Source organism: Anomaloglossus baeobatrachus, chromosome 7, assembly GCF_048569485.1.
Source record: "Anomaloglossus baeobatrachus isolate aAnoBae1 chromosome 7, aAnoBae1.hap1, whole genome shotgun sequence".
NCBI lineage: Eukaryota > Metazoa > Chordata > Amphibia > Anura > Aromobatidae > Anomaloglossus > Anomaloglossus baeobatrachus.
Genome location: NC_134359.1, coordinates 117,556,868 through 117,581,244, shown reverse-complemented (window position 1 = coordinate 117,581,244; position 24,377 = coordinate 117,556,868). Strand labels below are relative to the sequence as shown.

Sequence of the window (24,377 nt, the reverse complement as noted above, 5' to 3'; positions counted from 1 at the left end):
TGCCTGTGAGCGGAGCTATTGGGGTGCGCTCACCCCCGTCACATGAACTCTGATGTCCGGTGATGTCAACTTCCTATTGACCTCACATGACCGTGGCCGGCCCCAGCCTTTGAGAGTCACAGGGCTATGGGCGGAGTTTCACCGCTCATCACAGCCCAGCATTGCTCCTGCTTGCGGCGCTCTGCAGTGAAAGAGGGAGCAGGGAGATGCTGGGCTGTGATGAGCGGTGAAACATCACCCAGGAAGACTGCAGCCCGCCTCAGTTGTCATGACCTCACCGGACATCAGAGGGCACGGAGCCCAGGGGGTGATCGCAATAGCGCCGCTCACAGGCACTATTGACAACACAAGGTATTTTGAGAGAAACCTTGTTTCTCAACATAAAAACGGTGTGGCCAATAATGAAAAGGGGTGAACCACCTCTTTAATTATGTACAGGTTTGTCTCTGCAGCAACTGAGGAGCACAGTGACACTAAAACTCTGGCTCCCTCCCTTCGGCCTCTGGCTCCCTCCCTTCGGCCTCTGGCTCCCTCCCTTCGGCCTCTGGCTCCCTCCCTTCGGCCTCTGGCTCCGTCCCTTCGGCCGCTGGCTCCCTCCCTTCGGCCGCTGGCTCCCTCCCTTCGGCCGCTGGCTCCCTCCCTTCGGCCGCTGGCTCCCTCCCTTCGGCCGCTGGCTCCCTCCCTTCGGCCGCTGGCTCCCTCCCTTCGGCCGCTGGCTCCCTCCCTTCGGCCGCTGGCTCCCTCCCTTCGGCCGCTGGCTCCCTCCCTTCGGCCGCTGGCTCCCTCCCTTCGGCCGCTGGCTCCCTCCCTTCGGCCGCTGGCTCTGCTGCCTCTTCCATCTACATAGAATCTCATCAGCACCAGCTGCCATCTCCTATCTCAGTAATGGGAAAGTCTTCACTGAATACAGATTTTACCTCAGAATTGAGAATTTTGATAATGACTGATCAATTCTGGCAGAGAAAGAAGCAAATTTGTCTCATGATATATTACAAAGTTTCTTTTTTCATATGTATTATTGTTTTACAAACTAAAAAGTATAACAACTGTTATGCTTTAAGTTTTGTTCTTTTTGGATTCCAAGAGTTCCTCATTAACTAAAGGCAGTATTTGGTCTAAAATTAAAAATTTGCAGTCTCCTTATGTGATATACGTTATTATTTTTTTTTTTTTATTATGATCTTTCCTCGATAGCCTGATTTTGAATTGACCAATTAAAATGAAATATTTGGTGCCTGTCAGCCTTTCCTTGATCAGTCATTTTTGTTACCCATTAAAAGACACCCTTCATCACCATACGAGTATGTCAGTGCCGGAATTTTTTCTTTAGTTTAATAATAATCTCTTGTTAATTAAAGAGAATCTGTCACCCTTTTGGATTTTTTTTTTTAGTTATTAATATGGGCATACAGGTAGAATAGAGGTGAAATTAGCCATAACTGTATGCCTCCTGGATCAGGGGTCATTTGGCAAAGATCCTCATTTTATATCTTCGATCTTCCTGGCTACGGGGCGTGTGGTGCCCGGAAGATAAGCCTGCCTCCCCTGGTGCCTGCGCATTCTGCCGTCTGTCCCTCCCTGCAATGTTCGGCCCTGCTTGAGGCACAGGCATCAATTTTGCTGTGCGCAGGCGCCGGGGAGTCACTGCTGCTTCACAGTGCAGTGGACAGGCGGCAGGCACAATGCACAGGCGCTAGATTTCTGACCATGCACCTGACGTAACAGGGACGCTGAAGAAAAGGGGAGGATGAATCCTATACAATGAAGACCGGAGGCCGGATTATTTTCCGGGCAGTGCACGCACCCCGATAGCCCGTAAGATAGAAGATGTAAAAGAGAATTTTTGCCCAACAACCCCTCATCCAGGAGGCATAGAGCTATGGCTAATTTCACCTTTATGCCACGTATATACCCATATTAAAGGGAATCTGGCACCCGGTTTTTGCTCCTCCATCTGAGAGCAGCATAATGTAGAGACAGAGATCCTGATTTCAGCGATGTCACTTACAAAGCTGTTTTGCTTTCATTTTGATAAAAGCAATGTTTTCTCTGCTGCAGATCTAGCTGTTATACAGAGCTCATGAATATGCTGGACTACCTGCAGCACGCCAAGTAGTCCTCTAATGATAATCTACTGCTAATTAAACAGTGATTTTATCAAAACTACAGTAAGCAGTCCAGTAAGTGACACATCGCTGGAATCAGGATCTCGGTCCCTATGTTATACTGCTCTTAGATGATGTGACAAAAATCAGGCGACAGATTGTCTCTTATAACTAAAATACAAAAAGGGTGTCAGATTCCCTTTTTAAAAACATATATATTTTTTTCATTGGGAGCAGGACATTGCCCCCCCACAATAGCATTTTTTGGTACTGATGCTGATAACCTGGTTGCAATGCCAGGATTGCAGAGCATGGCCGCAGGTCACTATGCACTACCCACCAGATCCCAGTGATGGGTACATCCACTTCTGAGCTGGACCAGTAACTTCCACGACTGATGTCAGTGAGCAGTGACCAGTGACCGGTGGAGCGCAATCACTACCATGGTGAATGGGAGAGCAAGTTGTCAGTAGTCTCAATGGAAAAAATTACACAGTACAAGTTACATCATTGAAATAGGAAACTATATATTAATGTGCCGCCACCGGGATCATTGTCAGAAGGATTTGAAGAAGAGACATGTAGACATCATTTGTAGGACACTTGGGTCTGGAAGACGGTCTAGACATCCTTCGTCAAACCCTACAGATAGAAGTGCGGTGTTGCCCGTCACCTTTATACATTCAATTCATTGTATCATGCCTCCATAGCGATTCCGCATGACATTTTCTGATTTCTTTGTGAAGGCGCGTGCTCGCAGCAATGCGGATGGAACGTACCGTCTGCTATGTTCTACTTTCGACTCATTCCCTTGCAGAATATAATTCCTCATCTTTTCTGCATGATGAACCTGCTGATTCCACATTCTGGCAGCCGCTCGCTCCGTGCAGGGCTGAATCAGCAGCGCTGCTCATGAAAGGACATTAAGAAGCGTGAACAGACTGTTTAAGAGGGGCATTAGGAATCTCAATGCTCGCAAAGAAAGGGAACGATTCCTTTACTGCTCATGGCCATTCACCTCAAGGATTACACACTGGAATAGGTTAAAATTACTGTATCTACTGCAGTCATTATTAAGTGGAGTTGCTGGAAATGAGCATCCTATTTAGTCGTCTTAGGTTCTTCAATGATTTCATATCTTGAGAAGGAAGGTCAAAGTAAAATAATTGTAAGCCACAAGATATAAAGAATATGATGTCCTGGACTGGATTGTGATCGTCATACCCCTCCAGTACCTAACGGCGGTGGTCATAAGGGATGATGATGGTACAAGTCGCTTACATGGACTGACAGCTATGTGACCGGATCATTTATTCACTGGGGAATACAATTTCAACGCTAATTGGCCAGATGCTCTGTACCCCCTTTGTTTGTCTTTTTACTCCACTTTTGGCCTTTATAGATCAAACCGAAGAAGCGCATGTAATGCTTAGGCTCTGTTCACACTAGAAAAAGGATTTTTCTGAAGAAATTTCTTGAGTCTGAAAGATTAGCACACTTGCAGTCAAAAAGCGCACCGAAAACCGCATGCGTTTTTTGTGCGTTTTTTTTTGTGCAGGTAGGTCCCTGAGTTTTTTTTACCATTATCTATAGCAAAAAAAACTCAGGAACCTACAGAAAAGTGACATTGTGATGTCACACGAGCCCCGCATCCAATTACTGCCGATGTCTCATGCCTTTGGACCAAATGATCAATAAACAGGAAGTTAGTGGCAGCCGCAGCGTCACTTCCTGTTGAAGTACTCATTTGGTCTGAAGGCGGGGGGAGAGAAGTCGGCGGTGATTGGATGCATCACAATGTCATGTCAGCCCCGAACATCGATTACCAACAGCACTGTTCGGCGTAAGAATGGGAGGGGAGCACAGGGTCTTATATTTTACTGGGGAAAACGAGGAGTCAGACTGTGTGGTCCTAGTAATGGACAACCCCTTTAAAGGATCCTTGGCCATTTGTAGTTGTTGTTGGAGCCACATATAGACGGATTGCATATATCCTATAGGTGTGTCGACACGTCTCTTCAGATTGAAGGATACAGTTAGATGGATCCAGCTTTTGCTCCTCGTATTTGTCCACATTTTTTTATTTCATAGTTTTATCTTCTCATTTTTCAGGAAGCAAAACCATCCAGTGAGGACTTGGGAGATAAAAAGGAAGGAGGCGATTATATTAAACTGAAAGTAATTGGCCAGGTAAATTTGGTATAGAGATTGTTATAACGGTGTAATATTAATTGTAAGTGTATCATTCATATTCTGTATACACGTGTGAATATCTACAAACCTCTCCAGCATAAATTCATTCCATGGCTTGTTACAGGTTAAGGTTTTTTGTTTCTTGGTAATTACTATAATGCAGTGATTGACAAGATAGCAATTGTTTTAAAGGAGAATTTGGAGTCCACAGCTCCCTATCCGCACTATCCTATCGGGTACTACACTGTAAATGCAGTATTACATGCTAAGTGGAAGCAGTTTCTTTCCAGTAGCTCCATACTCTGATAGGAGTGTAATCTGTGCAGGGGCTTCTACATGATGGCCTAATTCCCTAATGGTCATGTGGACAAGGGTTGTCCAAATGTGAAGACCCCTTCAGACGTATCTGGCTTACATGGTTTTTGTGTAGAAAAAGAGAAGTCTTTGCAAATTTTGAATTTTTTTTTTTTTTTAACTTAGATGGACATGTATTGACTTGTGTTCTCAATTTTGTTTGCCTTTTTAAGCTCTTCTAAGCTTGCACCACAATCACATTTATATTGCACCTTAATCTTTTCAGGACAGCAGTGAAATCCATTTTAAGGTAAAGATGACGACGCACCTGAAAAAGCTGAAAGAGTCCTACTGTCAGAGACAGGTGAGAAATACTGGTTTTGGAGAAATGTCATGTTCCATCAATATTGCGTTCAACTACTATGTCTGCTAAGCTTTGTAGCACTTGATAAGTTATTAGAACTTTTGAAAACATTGAAACTAACATATTGTTCTTTTTATGCTTCGACTTAAAGGGTAACTATCATTTAACCCCTTAATGACTGTAGGCCGTATTAGTACGTCCTAAGCCATCGAGGTGTAATCACCTGCGGCTGCTGCGGACAGCCGGTGGCGATTCCCACTCATGTCAGCTAATTTGTACAGCTGACATGTGTGCCTCACAAGTGTAGGTGGATCTGTGATCCACCCGTGCCTGTTAACCCCTCAAATAGCGCTCTCAAAATGTGACAGCGCTATTTAAATCCCAGTAAATGTTCACTCACCCGGCTCCATCAGCGGCGCCGCGACATAACTGTGATCCGATGGTAGCACAGGGTCATGTGATGACTCCTGTAGCTCACAGGACTCACTTCCTGTTTCAGCCGGCAGAGTGCTACCTGTTACAAGACATGGGCATTTCTTGTGATCTCAGCTGTAGCTGTGATCAACAGAAATGAATGAGCAATCAGACTGCTGATACTTATAGTCCTCTAGGGGGACTAGTAAGTTAAAAAAAAAGTTAACCTAAAATTTCAAATCACCCCCCCTTTCGGCCCATTAAAAATTAAATGGTTAAAAAAAATATACACACATTTGGTATCAGAGTGTTCAGAAATGCCCGATCTAGCAAAATATAAAATCAATTAATCTGATCGGTAAACGGCGTAGCGGCAAAAAAATTCCAAACGCCAAAATAGTTTTTTGGTAGTCATAAATTTTGCATAAAATGCAAGAACACCCGATCAAAACGTAGCATCTGCGCAAAAAAATGGTACTGTTAAAAACTTCAGCTTGAGACGCAAAAAATAAGCCATCACTGAGCCATAGATCCAGAAAAATGAGAACGCTACAGGTCACTGAAAATGGTGCAAAAAGTGTGCCGCTTTTTTTGGACAAACTTCTGTTTTGTTTTTTTTTTTGTAACCCCCTATACATGTTTGGTGACTACAAACTTGTGCTGACCTGAGGCATCACACCGACACATCAGTTTTACCATGTAGTGAACACAGTGAATAAAATATCCCCAAAACAATCATGTAATCGTATTTTTTCTTGCAATTTTTCTGCACTTGCAATTTTTTTTGCCGTTTTCCAGTACACTATATGGTAAAACTTATGGTTTTATTTAAAAGTACAACTCGTTCCTGAAAAAACAAGCCATTATATGGCAACATTACCGGAAAAATAAGTCATGGCTCTCGGAAAAAGGGAAGCGCAAAACAAATAAAAAAAAAACAAAAAAAAAAACGGAAAATTGGCCGGGGTGAAGAAGTTAAAACATGTTTTCTTTGTCGCTCCATTGGGAGACCCAGACAATTGGGTGTATAGCTATTGCCTCTGGAGGCCACACAAAGTATTACACTTAAAAGTGTAAGGCCCCTCCCCTTCTGGCTATACACCCCCAGTGGGATCACTGGCTCACCAGTTTTGTGCTTTGTGCGAAGGAGGCAACACATCCACGCATAGCTCCACTTTTTAGTCAGCAGCAGCTGCTGACTATGTCGGATGGAAGAAAAGAGGACACATATAGTGTCCCCAGCATGCTCCCTTCTCACCCCACTGTGTCGGAGGTGTTTGTAAGGTTGAGGTACCCATTGCGGGTACGGCGGCAGGAGCCCACATGCTGATTCCTTCCCCATCCCTTTTTACAGGGCTCTGGGTGAAGTGGGATTTACCGGTCTCCAGGCACTGAGACCGTGCTCCATCTACAGCCCCTGGAGAAGATGCTGGATGGAGCGGAGTACATCAGGGACATGGCCCTGCTTCCTCAAGGTACTCTGTGTCCCCGTGCATTTGGCGCTCACACCGCAGCATGCTGGGTGTTGTAGTGCGCCGGGGGACATCAGCGCTGCGGCGCCTGTGCCATAGCCTCATTCAGCTTAGCTGAAGCAGGCACACTTATGGGACTCGGCCGCGCCGGCCGCTAGGACTGCGGCACGGCTGGCACTTGTAGTGCGCCGGGGACTTCAGCGCGGCCTGCGCTTTTACGGCGGCCGCGCTGATAACTACAGTCCCCGGCTTTTGCGGCCTGCTTCCGTTCGTTCCCGCCCCCAGACCTGCCAGTCAGGAGAGGGGCGGGACGCTGCCCACGTCTAGGACTCGGGCGCGCCGGCCGCTGGAACAGCGGCGCGGCTGGCACTTGTAGTGCGCCGGGGACTTCAGCGCGGCCCGCGCTTTTACGGCGGCCGCGCTGATAACTCGAGTCCCCGGCTTTTGCGGCCTGCTTTAGTTCGTTCCCGCCCCCAGACCTGCCAGTCAGGAGAGGGGCGGGACGCTGGCCACTTCTAGGGCGGTCGCGCCGGCCGCTGGGACTGCGGCGCGGCTGGCACTTGTGGTGCGCCGGGGACTTCAGCGCGGCCCGCGCTTTTACGGCGGCCGCGCTGTTAACTCGAGTCCCCGGCTTCTGGGCCTAGTCTCCCTTCGTTACCGCCCACAGCCCTGACAGTCAGGGTAGGGGCGTGACGCTGCATAGAGCAGAGCTGAGAGCTGGAGTATGTTTTGCATACTCCACCCCTCTCACTGTGTGCACTGTGAATCCGGATTCCCGCACTTTCTCAGGCACGCCCACGGCTTCCTTCTCTACAAGGACACCGGCAGCCATTAGTGTCAGTTTCTGTACGATACAGAGACAAGTGTGGAAGACCCTGGCATTCTGATAGTCACACAATCGCTGTAACAGGCGTTAAGCAGCACCTGTGGTGCTAACCCCACTAGTGCAGGATTGCACTTATAGATATGCTTGTACTATATACATTGCACTGTTTGGTCGCACGTTGTATATACCCTCCTGGATTATGCGGAGGAGTTATCAGCATATTCTCTGTGTAAAACAAAGGTGCAGAACCACATGTTTTTCTATACAGCTGGTACAGCATGTACGGCTATACGGCCGGCAGGTACATAGACTCCCATTGTATGCACTAATGGCCAGGGGATGAGGACGGTGTCTGCAGTATTTACTGACAGTTTTTCTGAGACTATGGCTATGATACTAGAAGCCTAGCAGTCCGGACATGTCTCTCACAATATGGGCACTGTTGAATCATTGATCCATGGCCCCCCTCAGTGTGAATAACTAACAGCTCCGGGAATGTCACACGCATCCCAGAGTCACGGCTCTGCACGGACGTCAGTCCCAGACAGCCTAAGTGGGCTCGCTATGAGCGGCCTCGGTTTCATCAGGGTCCTAACAGAAGGACTCGCTGTGTAATGAGGCGGAAGTAGCGGCTCAGGATTCTGATCCTGAGACCGCTCTCAATCTGGATACACCTGATTGTGACGCCATAGTAAATAATCTTATAGCGTCCATCTATAGAATGTGGGTTATTTCTCACAACTCCTCCAGTGGAGGAGTCAGCTTCACGTATTTTTCTGGACCACTCTGCCTTCAGAGAGGCAGTCCAGGAACACCACGCTTATCCAGATATGCGCTTCTCCAAACGGCTTAGGATACACGCTATCCCTGTCCCCTGACTTGGTCAAGGACTGGACCCAATGTCCCGAGCGGCATCCTCCAATCTCCAGGCTTGTAGCTAGATCCATAGTTGCAGTGGGAGATGGAACTGCAAACTCAAAGATGCCACTGACAGACAGATGGATCTCTGGTCGAAAGCCATCTATGAGGCTGTCGGCGCACCGTTGGCTCCGGCATTCTCTCCCTTGGGGCACTCCAAGCTATTTCAGCTTGTCTTACACAGATTGACACGGTTACACGTACATCTGTGCCGCAGGTGGCATCCTTAACCTCTCAAATGTCTGCATTTGTTTCTTACGCGATTCAGGTTGTCCTGGACTCTGCGAACCGTGCGGCGGTAGCCTCCGCTACTCCGTGTTTTTAAGCAGAGCCTGGTCTGCTCGTTAAGTGAATGGAAGGCAGATTCTGCTTCCAAAAAAGGTTGCCTAACCAGTTGCCTTTTTCTGCTGACCGACTGTTTGGTGAGCGTTGGATGTAACCATCAAACAGTCCAGGGGTAAGGATTCATCCTTTCCTCAGCACGGACACAACAAACCCCAACAGAGCAAGAGGCAGTCGGGGTTTTCGGCCTTTTCGAGGCTCGGGCAGGTCCCATTTTTCCTCGTCCAAGGTGGACTCAAGAGGATCAGAGGTGCTAAGATTCTTAGCGGGCTCAGTCTCGCCCAAAAAAGCGACAGTCGGAAAACCCGCTTCCAAGGCGGCTTCCTCATGACTTGCGGCCTCGGTCGGTAGCAGGCTCTCCCGCCTTGGCGATATTTAGCTGCTATAGGTCAATGACCATTGAGTGTGAGACATTCTGTCTCACGGGTACAGGATAGAGCTCACTTCTCGTCCTCCAACTCGATTCTTCAGAATTTCTCCACCTCCCGGCCGGGCCGCTGCTCTTCTGCAAACAGGGTGCACTCTATAGGCAGAAAGAGTGATGACCCCCGTTCCTCTTCAGGAACAAGGTCACGGTTTTTACCCCAAATTCTTTGCGGTACCTATAACAACGGGCCGTTCCGTCCCGTTCTGGATCTAAAAATGCTCAGCAAGCTCGTGGACACCAGGCGGTTCCGGATGGAATCCCTCCGCCATGTCATCGCCTCAAGGTCCCAAGGATATTTCCTAGCATCATTAGGCATCAAGGATGCTTATCCACACGTGCCGATTGATCCAGAGCACTAGCGTTTCTACGCTTCGTTATAGGAGACGAACACCCTCTGTTCGTAGCTCTACCTTCCGGCTAGCGACAGTCCAACTGGTCTTCGCCAAGGTCAGGGCAGCAGTAGTCACAGTCCTGCACTCTCAGGGTCACTCTGTGGTCCCGTATTTAGACGATCTACTTGTCAAGGCACTCTCTTAGGAAACATGCCAACACTGCCCGAACGTTGCGCTGGAGACTCTCTAGAGTTTTGGGTGGATCATCAACTTTTTAAAGTCAGATCCGACCCCGACCCTATCGATAACATACCTAGGCATAGAGTTTCTTACTCTCTCAGCGATAGTGAAGCTGCCGCTAGACAAACAGCATTCACTACGGGCTGCAAGCTCTTCTTTAAGAACCAGTCGCACACATTGACACGCCTCATGCACTTCCTACGTAAGATGGTAGCAATGGAGGCAGTTCCTTTCGCGCAGTTTTACTGCGTCCACTACAATGGGACATTCTCCGCCAATGGGACGAGGAGTCGACGTCCCTCAACAGAGTCGTCGTTCTTCTCAGGCGGCCAAGGAATCTCTACGGTGGTGGCTTCTTCTCACCTCTTGGTCAAAAAGAAGGTCCTTCCTATCCCCGTCCTGGGCGATAGTTACGACAGACGCGAGTCTATCAGGGTGGGGAGCAGTTTTTCTCCACTACAGCGCTCAGGGTACGTGGACTCAGCAAGAGTCCACTCTTCAGATCAATGTTCTTGAACACAGAGCAGTGTATCTTGCCCTACAATCCTTCCAACAGCGGCTGGAAAGCAAGCATATCCGACTTCAGTCGGACAGCTCCACAGCGGTGGCATACATCAACCACCAAGGAAGAACGCGCAACCGGCAAGCCTTCCAGGAAGTCCGGCAGGTTTGATGTGGGTGGATGACACGGCATCCACCATATCAACAATTCACATCCCAAGTGTGGAAACTAGGAAGCTGACTTTCTAAGTCGCTGAGGTGTGGCCGAAAGAGTATGGTCTCCTCACCCGGACGGGTTTCAGGAGATCTGGCGCCGCTGACAGAGGCCGGACGTCGATCTAATGGCGTCACGGCACAACAACAATGTGCCAGCTTCATGGCACGGTTTCACAATCATCGAGCTCTGGCGGCAAACGCCTTAGTTCAGCATTGGTCGCAGTTCCAGCTCCCTTAGGTGCCATCTCTGGCATTGTTGCCCAGAGTACTGCGCTAGATCAAGACCGACTGCGGCCGCGCCATCCTCGTCGCTACAAATTGGCCGAGGATGTTGTGGTACTCGGTTCTGTGGTGCCTCACGGTAGGCTAACCGGGGGCACTACCAGACCAATCAGACTGGCTGTCTCAAGGGCCATTCTTCCATTTGAATTCTACGGCTCTCAACCGGATGGTGTGGCATTGAGTCCTGGAACCTAGTGTCGTTAGGATTACCTCTGGACGTGGTTGCCACCATGAGACAGGCTAGCATACCAACGTCCGCCAAGATTGACCACAGGACGTGGAAGATGTTCTTATCTCGGTGCTCGGCGCAGGGTGTTTCTCCCTGGCCGGTTGCATCGTCTATGTTTCCTTCCTTCCTGCAATCTAGGTAGGAAAATGGGTTGTCGCTCAGTTCCCTTTAGGGACAAGTCTCAGCGCTATCTGTATTTTTTTCAGAAACGACGACTTCCTCAGGTACGCACGTTCCTACGGGGAGTTTGTCTTCTCAGCACTCCGTACAAGCGGCTGTTTGAGCCCTGAGATCTGAACAAGGTTCTAATTGCTCTCCAGATGCCGCCTTTCGAGCCTTTGAAGGATGTCTCCCTTCCCGTTTTTCACGGGAAGTGGCCTTCTACTAACGTTCTCGTCTCTTAGGAGAGTTTCCGAGCTAGCAACGCTCTTATACAAACTCTCTTCCTGGTCCTTCACCAGGACAGGGTAGTTCTGCGTCCGGTTCCGGAATTTCTCCCTAAGGTGGTATCCCATTTTCATATCAATCAGGATATCACCTCACCTTCTTTGTGTCCTCGTCCAGTCCATCAATTTCAGAAAGATTTGCATCTGTTGGTTCTGGTGAGAGCACTCAGGTTCTACTTCCCGCATGGCGCTCCTGCGCCACCCGGATGCACTCTTTGTCCTTGTCGCTGGTCGGCGTAAACAGTCGCAAGCTTCCAGATCCACCCTTGCTCGGGGGATCGAGGAACCAATTCTTGAAACCTACAGTTCTACTGGGCTTCGGGTTCTCTCAAGGCCGAAGGCCCATTCTACCAGAGCCGTGGGTGCATCCTGGGCATTACGGCACCAGGCTGCGGCTCAGCAGGTGTGTCAGGCACCCACCTGGTCGAGTCTACTTACTTTTACCAAGCATTATCAGATGCATACCTACGCTTCGGCAGACGCCAGCCTAGGTAGATAAGTCATTCAGGCGGCGGTTGGCCACCTGTAGGAGAGGGCCGTTTGACGGCCCTATCATGAGGTATTCTTTTACCCACCCAGGGATTGCTTTTGGACATCCCAATTGTCTGGGTCTCCCAATGGAGCGACAAAGAAGAAGGGAATTTTGTTTACTTACCGTAAATTCCTTTTCTTCTAGCTCCAATTGGGAGACCCAGCACCCGCCCTGTTTTCTCGGGGTTTTTCTGTTTTTTCGGGTACACATGTTGTTCATGTGGTATGGTTCAGTTCTCCGATGTTTCCTCGGATTGAATTGGTCTTTAAACCAGTTATTGGCTTTCCTCCTTCTTGCTTTGGCACTAAAACTGGTGAGCCAGTGATCCCACTGGGGGTGTATAGCCAGAAGGGGAGGGGCCTTACACTTTTAAGTGTAATACTTTGTGTGGCCTCCAGAGGCAATAGCTATACACCCAATTGTCTGGGTCTCCCAATTGGAGCTAGAAGAAAAGGAATTTACGGTAAGTAAACAAAATTCCCTTCTTTTATATGTCGGAGGGTCTGGGCCTTGAGACTCCCATGTAATGTGCAAAACCGCTGTCTGAGGTGCCCAGCTCTTGTATACGCTTCATGCACCGAGCGTTGTACAGGCCAGTAGTGAGTCCGTGGCTCTGTCCCCCGCTAAGTGCAGGCAGCAGTTGTGCACTTCAGAGCTGTGTTTTGACCAATCAGTTGGGGTATCAGGACCCCAGCACATAGCGTCCCTCTAGGATATGTTAATATTGTTAAATGATAGGTGCCTTTTTAATGTTTTTTTTTTCTGAACTACTTGTTTTGTTAATTTTAGGGTGTGCCCATGAATTCCCTAAGGTTTCTTTTTGAAGGGCAGAGGATTGCAGATCACCAGACCCCTAAAGAGGTTTGTAAAAAACACGCATGGTGCCCACTGTGAAGTTATAGCTTTCCCCAATTCTGCAACCACACATGCAGTTTTTGGAGTCCAAGTTAGGGATGGATCCAAAAAGTCGTCCACAAATCAAGAAATGACGGATACATCGCCTTTCCTCTGTTTCTCCTGTGTTACTGCATTTGTGATTGCAACCTAAGAACATATTCTGGTGAATGTGGTCCTGAGGCAGGACATGCTAAACTACATCTTGTCCTTATGTCTATAAAGCATTCTGTGAAAAAGGTGCTTGGCAAGAAGAATATATAAATAATGTGCGGGCTTCTTCAAGAAGGTAGCACCAGTGTTAGAAGTCCCATCGCTAAAGTTATGATGAATGGGATATTTGCTAAAAGAGGAGATTTGCTCAGGCAAATCTTATTTATAGAAACATATAAAATATGGACTCCGCTATTTTTTCCCCCCAATTATTATTATAATGAAATGTTCCAAACTCCTGCCTTACCAACCACTTGCTCTATATCCCCCCCACCCAAAAAAGCCAGACTGAGTCCAAGCTTAGAATCCCCCCCCTGTTCTAAGTTGCATTCAGATAGGGTCACATAGAATACCCACATAAACTTATTAAACATATTTAAATAGAAATTGTTTTTATAATAGTTCTATTTAAAGGGAATCTGTCACCAGGTTTTTGTTCCCCCATCTGAGAGTAACATAATGTAGAGACAGATATCCTGATTCCAATGATGGAATCATTACTGAGCCGTAGCCGTTTGCTGTCATTTTTATAAAATCCATGTTTTCTCTGCTGCAGATCTAGCAGTTATACAGAGCTGATGAATATGCTGGACTACCTGGCAGTAGTTCTCTAATGATGATTTACTGCTGATTAAACTGTGATTTTATCAAAACTATACTAAGCAGCCCAGTGAGTGACACATCACTGGAATCAGGATCTCTGACTCTACATTATGCTGCTCTCAGATGGGAAAACAAAAACTTTTATTTTATTTTTTTTTTTGAAATTTTACCTGCTTCCTGTTTTGCTCACACTTTGAGAACATCTTGTACATGTTGGGATATTCAAATGAGATGCTATCAGGGGGCAGAGTCTGCGGTCACTGTTGTAGTTTTTGTCCTCAGAAGAGTCATAAGTGACTGGCGTGGTAGATCTCGGTTTCTCCTGCTTGCCAGGTTTTCTTCATTACAGTGCACACTGATAGTGCACTCACTTCTCTCTCCATTAGAGACGTTGAGGGAACGCACTGTCACTGTGCAGTGAAAGTAATATCACACAATGACAAGGGAGCTCGTACTGAGCATACTTTAAAACCGACGCATGCGCAGGAGAGCAGAGACTAAAGCCTGCTTTACACCTTACAATTTTGCATACGATATCGTATGCGATGTGACACGCCCCCATCGTATGTGCGGCACGTTCAATTTGTTGACCATGCCGCACAAACTATTATTTCCCGTCACACGTACTTACCTTCCATACGACCTCGATATGGGCGGCAAACATCCACTTCCTGGAGTGGGAGGGATGTTCGACGTCACAGCGACGTCACGCGGCAGCCGACCAATAGAAGCTGAGGGTCGGAGATGAGCAGGACGTAAACATCCCGCCCACCTCCTTCCTTCTGCATTGCCGGCGGGAGCCGCGGGACGCAGGTAAGCTGAGTTCATCGTTCCCGGGGTGTTGCGATGTGTGCTGCCTCAGGAACATTGAACAACCTGACATTCAATTTTTAGAAATTGAACGACGTGTATGCGATCGACGTTTTAACGATCAATCGCACGTAGATTTCACACGCTACAATGTAACTAACGATGCCGGATGTGCGTCACTTACGACGTGACCCCACCGACACATTGTTAGATAAATTGTAGTGTGTAAAGCGGGCTTAACCCAGTGCCTGAAACAGATGTCATTGATGATACTTTGTTTAAGGGTGGGGACAGCGGTTGGGATAAGGAGCACAGTCGCTGCTGCTTGATGACGTTTCATTTGTGTATCCCAGCATGCACTGGGGATTCTCAAGCAAAAGTTCATTAAACAGGAAGTAGGTAAAAATGCAGCAGTTAGAGAGGGAACAATAGGGACTATTTAATAAAAGTATATTAGAAAAGAGATTAGATTATTACTTTAGACAGACATTTAGGATTAAAATAAAGGATTAAAATAAATGTTACTTTCAGACTTCCCATTTAAAGGGAATCTGCCATCAGGTTTGTGTTATCTATTCTGAAAGACCTGATTCCAGCTTTGTGACACTTAGGCCTAAGCCACACGGCGAGAAAAACAGTGCGAGTGGAGTGCGATAAAACATCGCATTCCCCTCGGACCAATTCTAGCCTGTGTGTGAGCACACATGAGCGATTATTTTCTCAGCCCTAATCGGACCGAGAAAACAATCGCAGCATGCTGCGATTGTAAGCTGAGACTCTTTCTTCGGCGCTCTATTGGGAGACCCAGACGATTGGGTGTATAGCACTGCCTCCGGAGGCCACACAAAGCAATTACACTTAAAAGTGTAAGGCCCCTCCCCTTCTGGCTATACACCCCCAGTGGGATCACTGGCTCACCAGTTTTCGGCTTTGTGCGAAGGAGGTCAGACATCCACGCATAGCTCCACTGTTTAGTCAGCAGCAGCTGCTGACTATATCGGATGGAAGAAAAGAGGGCCCATATGGGGCCCCCAGCATGCTCCCTTCTCACCCCACTGGTGGTTTGTAAGGTTGAGGTACCTATTGCTGGTACGGCGGCTGGCGCCCACATGCTGTTTTCCTTCCCCATCCCCCTGAGGGGCTCTGAGGAAGTGGGATCTTACCGGCCCCAAAGCCCTGAGGCCGGGCTCCATCCACAGACCCATTGAACCTGCTGGATGTGGAGCGGGAGTGCCGTTCAGGGACATGGCCCTGCACCATTCAGGTACTCTGTGTCCCCGTACACACAGGCACAGCACACTCCAGACTTGCTGGGTGTGCTAGTGCGCCGGGGACAGTAAAGGGTTACAGTCACTGCAGCCTAGCTGAGTGACTTTATTTATTGGGAACTACCGCGCCGGACGCTCCGTGAGCGGCGGCGCGGCTGGGACTTGTAGTGCGCCGGGGACTTAGCGCCGACCGCGCTTTTACGGCGGCGGCGCTCATAAATCCAGTCCCCGGCTTTTGCGGCCTAACTCAGCTTCGTTCCCGCCCCCACCCTGTCAATCAGGGTAGGGGAGAGACGCTGTACACTCAGCAGCGCCGAGGGCTGGAGCCTTATTTACATGCTCCAGCCCTCTCACTAGACACTGTGGGACGCCAGGTTTCCCGCTCTGACTCGGGGCACGCCCACGGCCCGCCCCTACTCACACGAGCTGGGGAAGGACGCCGGCAGCCATTCCTGCAGCCCGAGCTGGGAGAACGGACTCTGGGCAACCAACAGGAATGGGGCGACCACACACCCGCTTATAGGCGGGCGGTAAGCGGCACCTGGGGTGCTGACACTAAATACCGCAGTTTTGTCTATTTGTATTTAAGTACACTGCATAGGTCGCTATTTCGGGCTATATGCCCTCTTAGATGGCGACACATCAGCAGCAGGAAAGCATGGGTGCTACGGCACAGGCTTTCTATGCTGCTTGTATTGCACGTACTGAAGTGTTCATGTGTATTTATGCTTGTATGCTGTACACTGCACTGTACGGTCACTAGTCTTGGCTATATTCGCCATAGAATGGCTAGACTACAGCAGCAGAAAAGCAAGGGTGCTGAGGCACAGGTTTTTTTCTATGCTGCTTGTATTGCAGGGGTTGCAGTGTTCATTTGTACTTATGCTTGTATGCTATACATTGCACTGTATGGTCGCTATTCTGGGCTCTATTCCCCTAGATGGCTAGTCTACAGCAGCAGAAAAGCAGGCTTTCTATGCTGCTTGTATTGCATGTGCTGCAGTGTTCATTTGTACTTTATGCTTGTATGATATACATTGCACTGTACGGTCGCCATTCTTGGCTCTATAAGTCGGCAGCAGCATATAAGCAACACAGGCTTTCGATGCTGTTTTTGCTGCATGTGATACTGTTCCACGGCACTGCTCCCCATTGGGTGCAATGCTCCCCTGTAGCACTTGGTCAGCCGGGGTCTCTACTTGACGTGGCCAAAAGAACCACCTCTCAACCCTGTCCAAGGACAGGGACGGAGTTGCAATGGGATAGAGACTTGCAGTCCGGACAGGCCATGGGCAATCTGGATCATTGCTCCCTGGCCACCCTCACTTGGATTAAAAATCGGTGCTCCGGGGGGGTCCCAGGAGGCTCTCTGTATGATGAGGTAGACGTAGCTCATCAGGACTTTGATCCTGACACCGCTCTCACTCCGGATACACCGGATGGTGACGCCATAAGGAATGATCCTATAGCGTCCATCAATGGAATGTTGGATCTTTTCTCCCTCAGCTCCCCCAGCGGAGGAGTCAGCTTCACAGCAGGAGAAGTCCCATTTCAAACTCAAACGTATATTGAGTAGTGTTCTGGCCACGCTGACTTCAGAGAAGCAGTCCAGAAACACCACGCTTACCAGATAAGCGTTTTCTCCAAACGTATTAAGGATACACGTTATCACTTTCCCCCTGACGTGGTCAGGCGTTGGACCCAGGGTCCAAAGGTGGATTCTCCAATCTCCAGGCTTGCGGCTAGAGCCACAGTTGCAGTGGAGATGGGACTTCACTTACAGATGCCATTGACAGACAGATGGACTCTGGTTGAAATCTGTCTGTGAGGCTATCGGCGTGTCGGTTGCTCCGGCATTCACAGCCGTATGGGCACCCTAAGCTTTTCAGCTGTTCTTGTGCAGCTGGTCTTGAGCACAAGTACATCTGTGCCGCAGGGGCGTCCGTAACCTCGCAATGTCTGTATTGCGACTTACCCTATTAATGCTGTCCTGGAAGGACAGCCGAGGTTTCGGTCCTTCCCAGGCTCGGGCAGGTTCCAATTGTCCTCGTCCAAAAGGGCTGAAAAGCCTCAGAGGGGCTCAGCTGCCGGCCGGGCTCAATCACGCCCAAGGAAGGCAGCCGGAGGAACCGCTACCAAGGCGGTCTCCTCATGACTCTCAGCTCTCTCATCTTTCCGCATCCGCGGTTGATGGCAGACTCGCTCGCCTTTGGCGACATTTAGCTGCCACAGGTCACAGACCGGTGGGTGAGGGACAGTGTGCCCACGTGCACAGGACAGAGTTCTGTTCTCGTCCTCCGACTCGATTCTTCAGAACGTCCCCACATCCCCACCGAGCAGATGCTCTTCTGCAGGCAGAAGGAGTGGTAATCCCGGTTCCTCTTCAGGAACAAGACACGGTTTTCCTCCAATCTGGTTGTGGTGCCAAACAAGGATGGCTCTTTCCGTTCCGTTCTGGACCTAAAACTGCTCAACAAGCACGTGGAGGCCAGGCGGTTCCGGATGATACCCTCCGCTCCGTCATTGCCTCAATGTCTCAAGGAAATTTCCTAGCATCAATAGACATCTAAGATGCTTATCTCCACGTGCCGATTGCTACAGAGCACCAATGTTTTTCTACATTTCGTGATAGGAAACGACCAGCTTCAGTTCGTAGCTCTGCCATTCGGGCTGGCGACAGCCCCACGGGGGTTCGCCAAGGTCATGACGGCAGTGGTAGCAGTCTTGCACTCACAGGGACACTCTGTGATCCCTTACTTGGACGATATACTTGTCAAGGCACCCTCTCAACAGGCATGCCAACTCAGCCTGAATGTTGCGCTGGAGACTCTCCAGACATTCGGGTGGATCATCAACTTCTCAAAGTCAAACCTGTCACGACCCAATCACTAACGTATCTTGGCATGGAGTTTCATACCCTCTCAGCGGTAGTGAAGCTTCCGCTGGACAAGCAGCGGTCACTACAGACTGGGGTGCAGACTCTCCTTAAAGGTCAGTCGCACTTCTTAAGACGCCTCATGCACTTCCTCGGGAAGATAGTGGCGGCAATGGAGGCGGTTCCGTTTGCGCAGTTTCATCTGCGTTCACTTCAATGGGACATTCTCCGCCAATGAGACGGGAAGTCAACATCCCTGTACAGGAAAGTATCCCTTTCACAGACGGCAAGGACTCTCTGCAATGGTGGCTTCTTCCCACCTCATTATCACAGGGAAGATCCTTCCTACCACCGTCTTGGGCGGTGGTCACGACAGACGTGAGTCTGTCAGGGTGGGGAGCGTTTTTCTCCACCACAGGGCTCAGGGTCCGTGGACTCAGCAGGAGTCCACCCTTCAGATCAATGTTCTGGTAATCAGAGCAGTGTATCTTGCCCTACTAGCCTTCCAGCAGTGGCTGGAAAGAAAGCAGATCCGAATTCAATCGGACAAGTCCACAGCGGTGGCATACATCAATCACCAAGGGGGGACACGCAGTCGGCAAGCCTTCCAGGAAGTCCGGCGGATTCTGATGTGGGTGGATGCCACGGCCTCCACCATATCCGCAGTTCACATCCCCGGCGTAGAAAACTGGGAAGCAGACTTCCTCAGTCGCCAGGGCATGGACGCAGGGGAATGGTCCCTTCACCCGGACGTGTTTCAGGAAATCTGTCGCCGCTGGGGAAGGCCGGACGTCGACCTAATGGCGCCCCGGCACAACAACAAGGTCCCAACCTTCATGGCACGGTCTCGCGATCAAAGAGCGCTGGCGGCAGACGCCCTAGCGCAAGATTGGTCGCAGTTCCGGCTCCCTTATGTGTTTCCACCTCTGGCACCCTTGCCTAGAGTGCTACGCAAGATCAGATCCGATTGCATCCGCGTCATACTCGTCGCCCCAGACTGGCCGAGGAGGGCGTGGTATCCGGATCTGTGGCAGCTCACGGTCGGCCAACCGTGGGCACTACCAGACCGACCAGACTTGCTGTCCCAAGGGCCGTTTTTTCCATCGGAATTCCGCGGCCCTGAATCTGTCTGTGTGGCCATTGAGTCCTGGATCCTAGCGTCTTCAGGATTATTCCACGGGGTCGTTGCCACCATGAGACAGGCTAGGAAGCCCACGTCCGCTAAGAACCACAGAACGTGGAGGATATTCTTATCCTGGTGCTCTGCTCAGGGAGTGTCTCCCTGGCCATTTGCATTGCCTACCTTTCTTTCTTTCCTGCTATCTGGGTTAGAAAAAGGTTTGGCGCTCGGCTCCCTTAAAGGTCAGGTATCGGCGCTATTCGTCTTTTTTCAAGAGGCGTTTGGCACGCCTTCCTATGGTGCGCACGTTCCTACAGGGGGTTTGCCATATCGTTCCCCCGTGCAAGCGGCCGTTAGATCCATGGGATCTGAACAGGGTACTATGCCCTCCAGAAGCCGCCCTTCGAGCCTCTGAGGGAGGTTTCACTTTCTAGACTATCCCAGAACGTGGCTTTCTTCAGCGCTCTATTGGGAGACCCAGACGATTGGGGTATAGCTACTGCCCTCTGGAGGCCACACAAAGCACTACACCAAAAGTGCAAGGCCCCTCCCCCTCTGGCTATACCCCCCCCCGTGGTATCACGGGTTCTCCAGTTTTAGCTTTGTGTGCGAAGGAGGTCAGACATTCCATGCATAGCTCCACAGATTTTAGTCAGCAGTAGCTGCTGACTATTTCGGATGGAAGAAAAGAGGACACATATAGTGTCCCCAGCATGCTCCCTTCTCACCCCTGGATGGTGTTGTAAGGTTGAGGTACCTATTGCTGGTACAGGGCTGGAGCCTGACATGCTGTTTTCCTTCCACATCCCCTGGTAGGGCTCTGTGGAAGTGGGATCCTGCCGGCCTCTCAGCTCTGACGCCGGGCTCCATCCACAGACCCATTAGAACCTGATGGAGACGGAGCAGGAGTACGATCAGGGACAGGCCCTGCATCATACAGGTACTCTGTGTCCCCGGCAGGCACAGACACACTCCGGGCTGGCTGGGTGTTGTAGTGCGCCGGGGACCGCAACGTTGGAGTTAGTGTCCCTACAGATTACTGGGGGATTTTTTGTGTATGGGAACGCAGCGCCGACCCCCTCTGGACCGGGCGGCGCTGCTGTGACTTGTGGTGCGCCGGGGATCCGCCGTCCGCGCTTTTACGGCGGCGGCGGTTATAAATTGAGTCCCCGGCTTTTTGGGCCTAGGACGCCGGCAGCTCCGATTCGTTCCCGCCCCCACCCTGTCATTCAGGGTAGGGGAGAGACGCTGTTCGCTAGCAGCGACGAGGGCTGGAGCCTGATTTACATGCTCCAGCCCTCACACTAGGCACAGAGGGAAGCAGGCTTCCCGCTCTTAGCCAGGAACGCCCAGGGCCCGCCCCCCTTCTCTCTCAGGACGCCGGCAGCCATTACATGCAGTCTGGCTGGAGGAAGGACGCAAGGCTCTGGGAGACCTGGACTAGGGGCTATCTGGCGACCACACACCCGCTTTTTAAGCGGGCGGTAAGCGATTTTTCTGTGCTGGTCCCTCTAGTGCCTCACGGTGTATCGGTGTACTGTGTAGGATATAGAGATATTGTATTTCTTGCACTGTGAGGTCGCTTCTGGCTGCATCTCCCAGATCCCTCTGTGGAAGCAACAACATGCCATCCTCAAAACGCAAGGCTGCCAAGGCTAGGGCTGTGTATACTGCGTGTGCTGCATGTGGGGCTAATCTACCAGCAGGCTCCGATGACCCCCATTGTGTGCAATGCTCCGACCCGGTGCTGCTTCGCCAGCCGGAGTCAGGAGAGGTAGTGACCCAGGCTGAGACGCTTGTAAGTTCTGCCCCGGTGACAGGGACAGACTTTGCAGTTTTTGCTGATAATATGTCTGTGTCTATGGCAAAAATCCTTGAAACCTTGCAATCTATGCATGGGGCTCAGTCTTTGGGCACGGCGAGGCCTCTGTCCTCAGGTCCCCCTCACTTGGAATTAATCCAGCCCACAGGGGGGTCCCCGGCTTCACAGGCCGAGGATTATGACTCAGATGATAGCCCCAGCCACCCTAAGCGAGCTCGCTGGGAAAGACCCTCGACGTCATCACACTGCTCAGGGTCTCAGCGCAATCAGTCTCCCTGTGATATGTCTGATGAGAGTGATCAGGAATCCATTCCTGGAACCCCTCTCAACCTGGATACCCCTGATGGGGATGCCATGGTAAACGACCTTATCTCAGCCATCAATAGGCTGTTGGATATTTCTCCCCCAGCCCCTTCAGCAGAAGAGGCGGCTGCGGAGCAGGAGAAGTTTCGTTTCCTTTTATCCCAAGCGTAAATTGAGTGCTTTGTTGGATCACGCTGACTTCAGAGAATCAATCCAGAAGCACGACGCTCACCCAAAAAGGCGTTTCTCTAAACGATCTAAAGATACGCGTTTCCCTTTCCCCCCTGAGGTGGTCAAGCGCTGGACACAGTGTCCAAAGGTAGACCCCCCGATTTCCAAACTCGCAGCTAGGTCCATAGTTGCAGTGGAGGATGGCGCTTCACTTAAAGATGCCAATGACAGACAGATGGACCTTTGGTTAAAATCTGTCTATGAAGCTATCGGCGCGTCGTTTGCTCCGGCATTCGCAGCCGTATGGGCACTCCAGGCTATTTCAGCTGGCTTAGCAAAAGTGGATGCTATCATACATCCAGCAGTGCCGCAAGTGGCGCACCTTACCACGCAGATGTCGGCGTTTGCGTCTTACGCTATCAATGCGGTCCTAGAATCTACCAGTCGCACCTCAATGGCGTCCGCCAATTCGGTAGTTTTGCGCAGAGCCTTGTGGTTAAAGGCCTGGAAAGCAGATGCTGGTTCCAAAAAATGTTTAACCAGTTTGCCTTTATCTAGAGATAGACTGTTTGGCGAGCCATTGGCTGATATCATTAAGCAGTCCAAGGGTAAAGACTCCTCTTTACCACAACCCAGAACAACCAAACCTCAGCAGAAAAAGTGGCAGCAGAGGTTACAGTCCTTTCGAGGTTCGGGCAAGACACCGTTTACCTCGTCCAAAGGGACTCAGAGGACGCAAAGAAACTCAGATTCGTGGCGGGCTCACACGCGCCCCAAGAAAGCAAATGGAGGTACCACTTCCAAAGCGGCTACCTCATGACTTCCAGCCCCCTCCCTCCGCATCGCCGGTCGGGGGCAGGCTCTCCCGCTTTTCCGGCATTTGGATGTCACAGGTCAAAGACCGGTGGGTGACGGACATTTTGTCTCGCGGGTACAGAATCGAGTTCAATTCTCGTCCTCCAGCTCGGTTCTTCAGAACCTCCCCACATCCAGACCGAGCAGATGCTCTGCTGCAGGCGGTGGACTCCCTAAGAGCGGAAGGAGTGGTGATCCCAGTCCCTTCTCAGGAACAAGGGCAAGGGTTTTACTCCAATCTCTTTGTGGTTCCAAAAAAGGACGGCTCGTTCCGTCCTGTTCTGGACCTAAAACGGCTCAACAAACATGTGCACGCCAGGAAGTTCCGGATGGAAACCCTGCGTTCTGTCATTGCCTCAATGTCCAGAGGAGACTTCCTTGCCTCAATAGACATCAAAGATGCTTATCTCCACGTGCCAATTGCTACAGAACATCAACGTTTTCTACGTTTTGTGATAGGAGACGACCATTTTCAGTTCGTAGCTCTGCCATTTGGTCTGGCGACAGCCCCACGGGTCTTCACCAAGGTCATGGCGGCGGTGGTAGCAGTCTTGCACTCTCAGGGACACTCGGTGATCCCTTACCTAGACGATTTATTGGTCAAAGCTCCCTCTCAAGAGGCATGTCAGCACAGCCTGAATGCTACGCTGGAGACCCTACAGTCTTTCGGATGGATCATCAACTTTCCAAAGTCGATCCTATCACCGACTCAATCACTAACGTATCTTGGCATGGAGTTTCATACTCTAGCAGCGATAGTGAAGCTTCCGCTGAACAAGCAGCGGTCACTACAGACAGGGGTGCAATCTCTTCTGCAGGGCCAGTTGCATCCCTTGCGGCGCCTCATGCATTTCCTAGGGAAGATGGTGGCAGCCATGGAAGCAGTTCCCTTTGCGCAGTTTCATCTGCGCCCACTTCAATGGGACATTCTCCGCCAATGGGACGGGAAGTCAACGTCCCTGGACAGGAAAGTCTCGCTTTCCCAGACGGCCAAGGACTCCCTACAATGGTGGCTCCTTCCCACCTCATTGTCTCAGGGAAGATCCTTCCTGCCCCCATCCTGGGCAGTAGTCACGACAGATGCGAGTCTGTCAGGGTGGGGAGCAGTATTTCTCCACCACAGGGCTCAGGGGACGTGGACTCCGCAGGAGTCCACCCTTCAGATCAATGTTCTGGAGATCAGAGCAGTGTATCTTGCTCTACTGGCCTTCCAACAGTGGCTGGAAGGAAAGCAGATCCGAATCCAATCGGACAACTCCACAGCGGTGGCATACATCAACCACCAAGGAGGGACGCGCAGTCGGCAAGCC

General features: G+C 50.3%; 1 protein-coding gene across 1 annotated transcript in view; it reads left to right on the top strand.

Moving 5' to 3' along the window:
• Positions 1-24,377, top strand: part of SUMO1 (small ubiquitin like modifier 1) — a 33,302-nt gene that overhangs the window by 3,440 nt on the left and 5,485 nt on the right. The window contains exons 2-4 of the mRNA XM_075318977.1: positions 4,218-4,295; positions 4,879-4,956; positions 12,923-12,994. Of these exons, the coding sequence (XP_075175092.1) occupies positions 4,218-4,295; positions 4,879-4,956; positions 12,923-12,994 (228 nt within the window). The remainder of the gene's footprint in view (positions 1-4,217; positions 4,296-4,878; positions 4,957-12,922; positions 12,995-24,377) is intronic.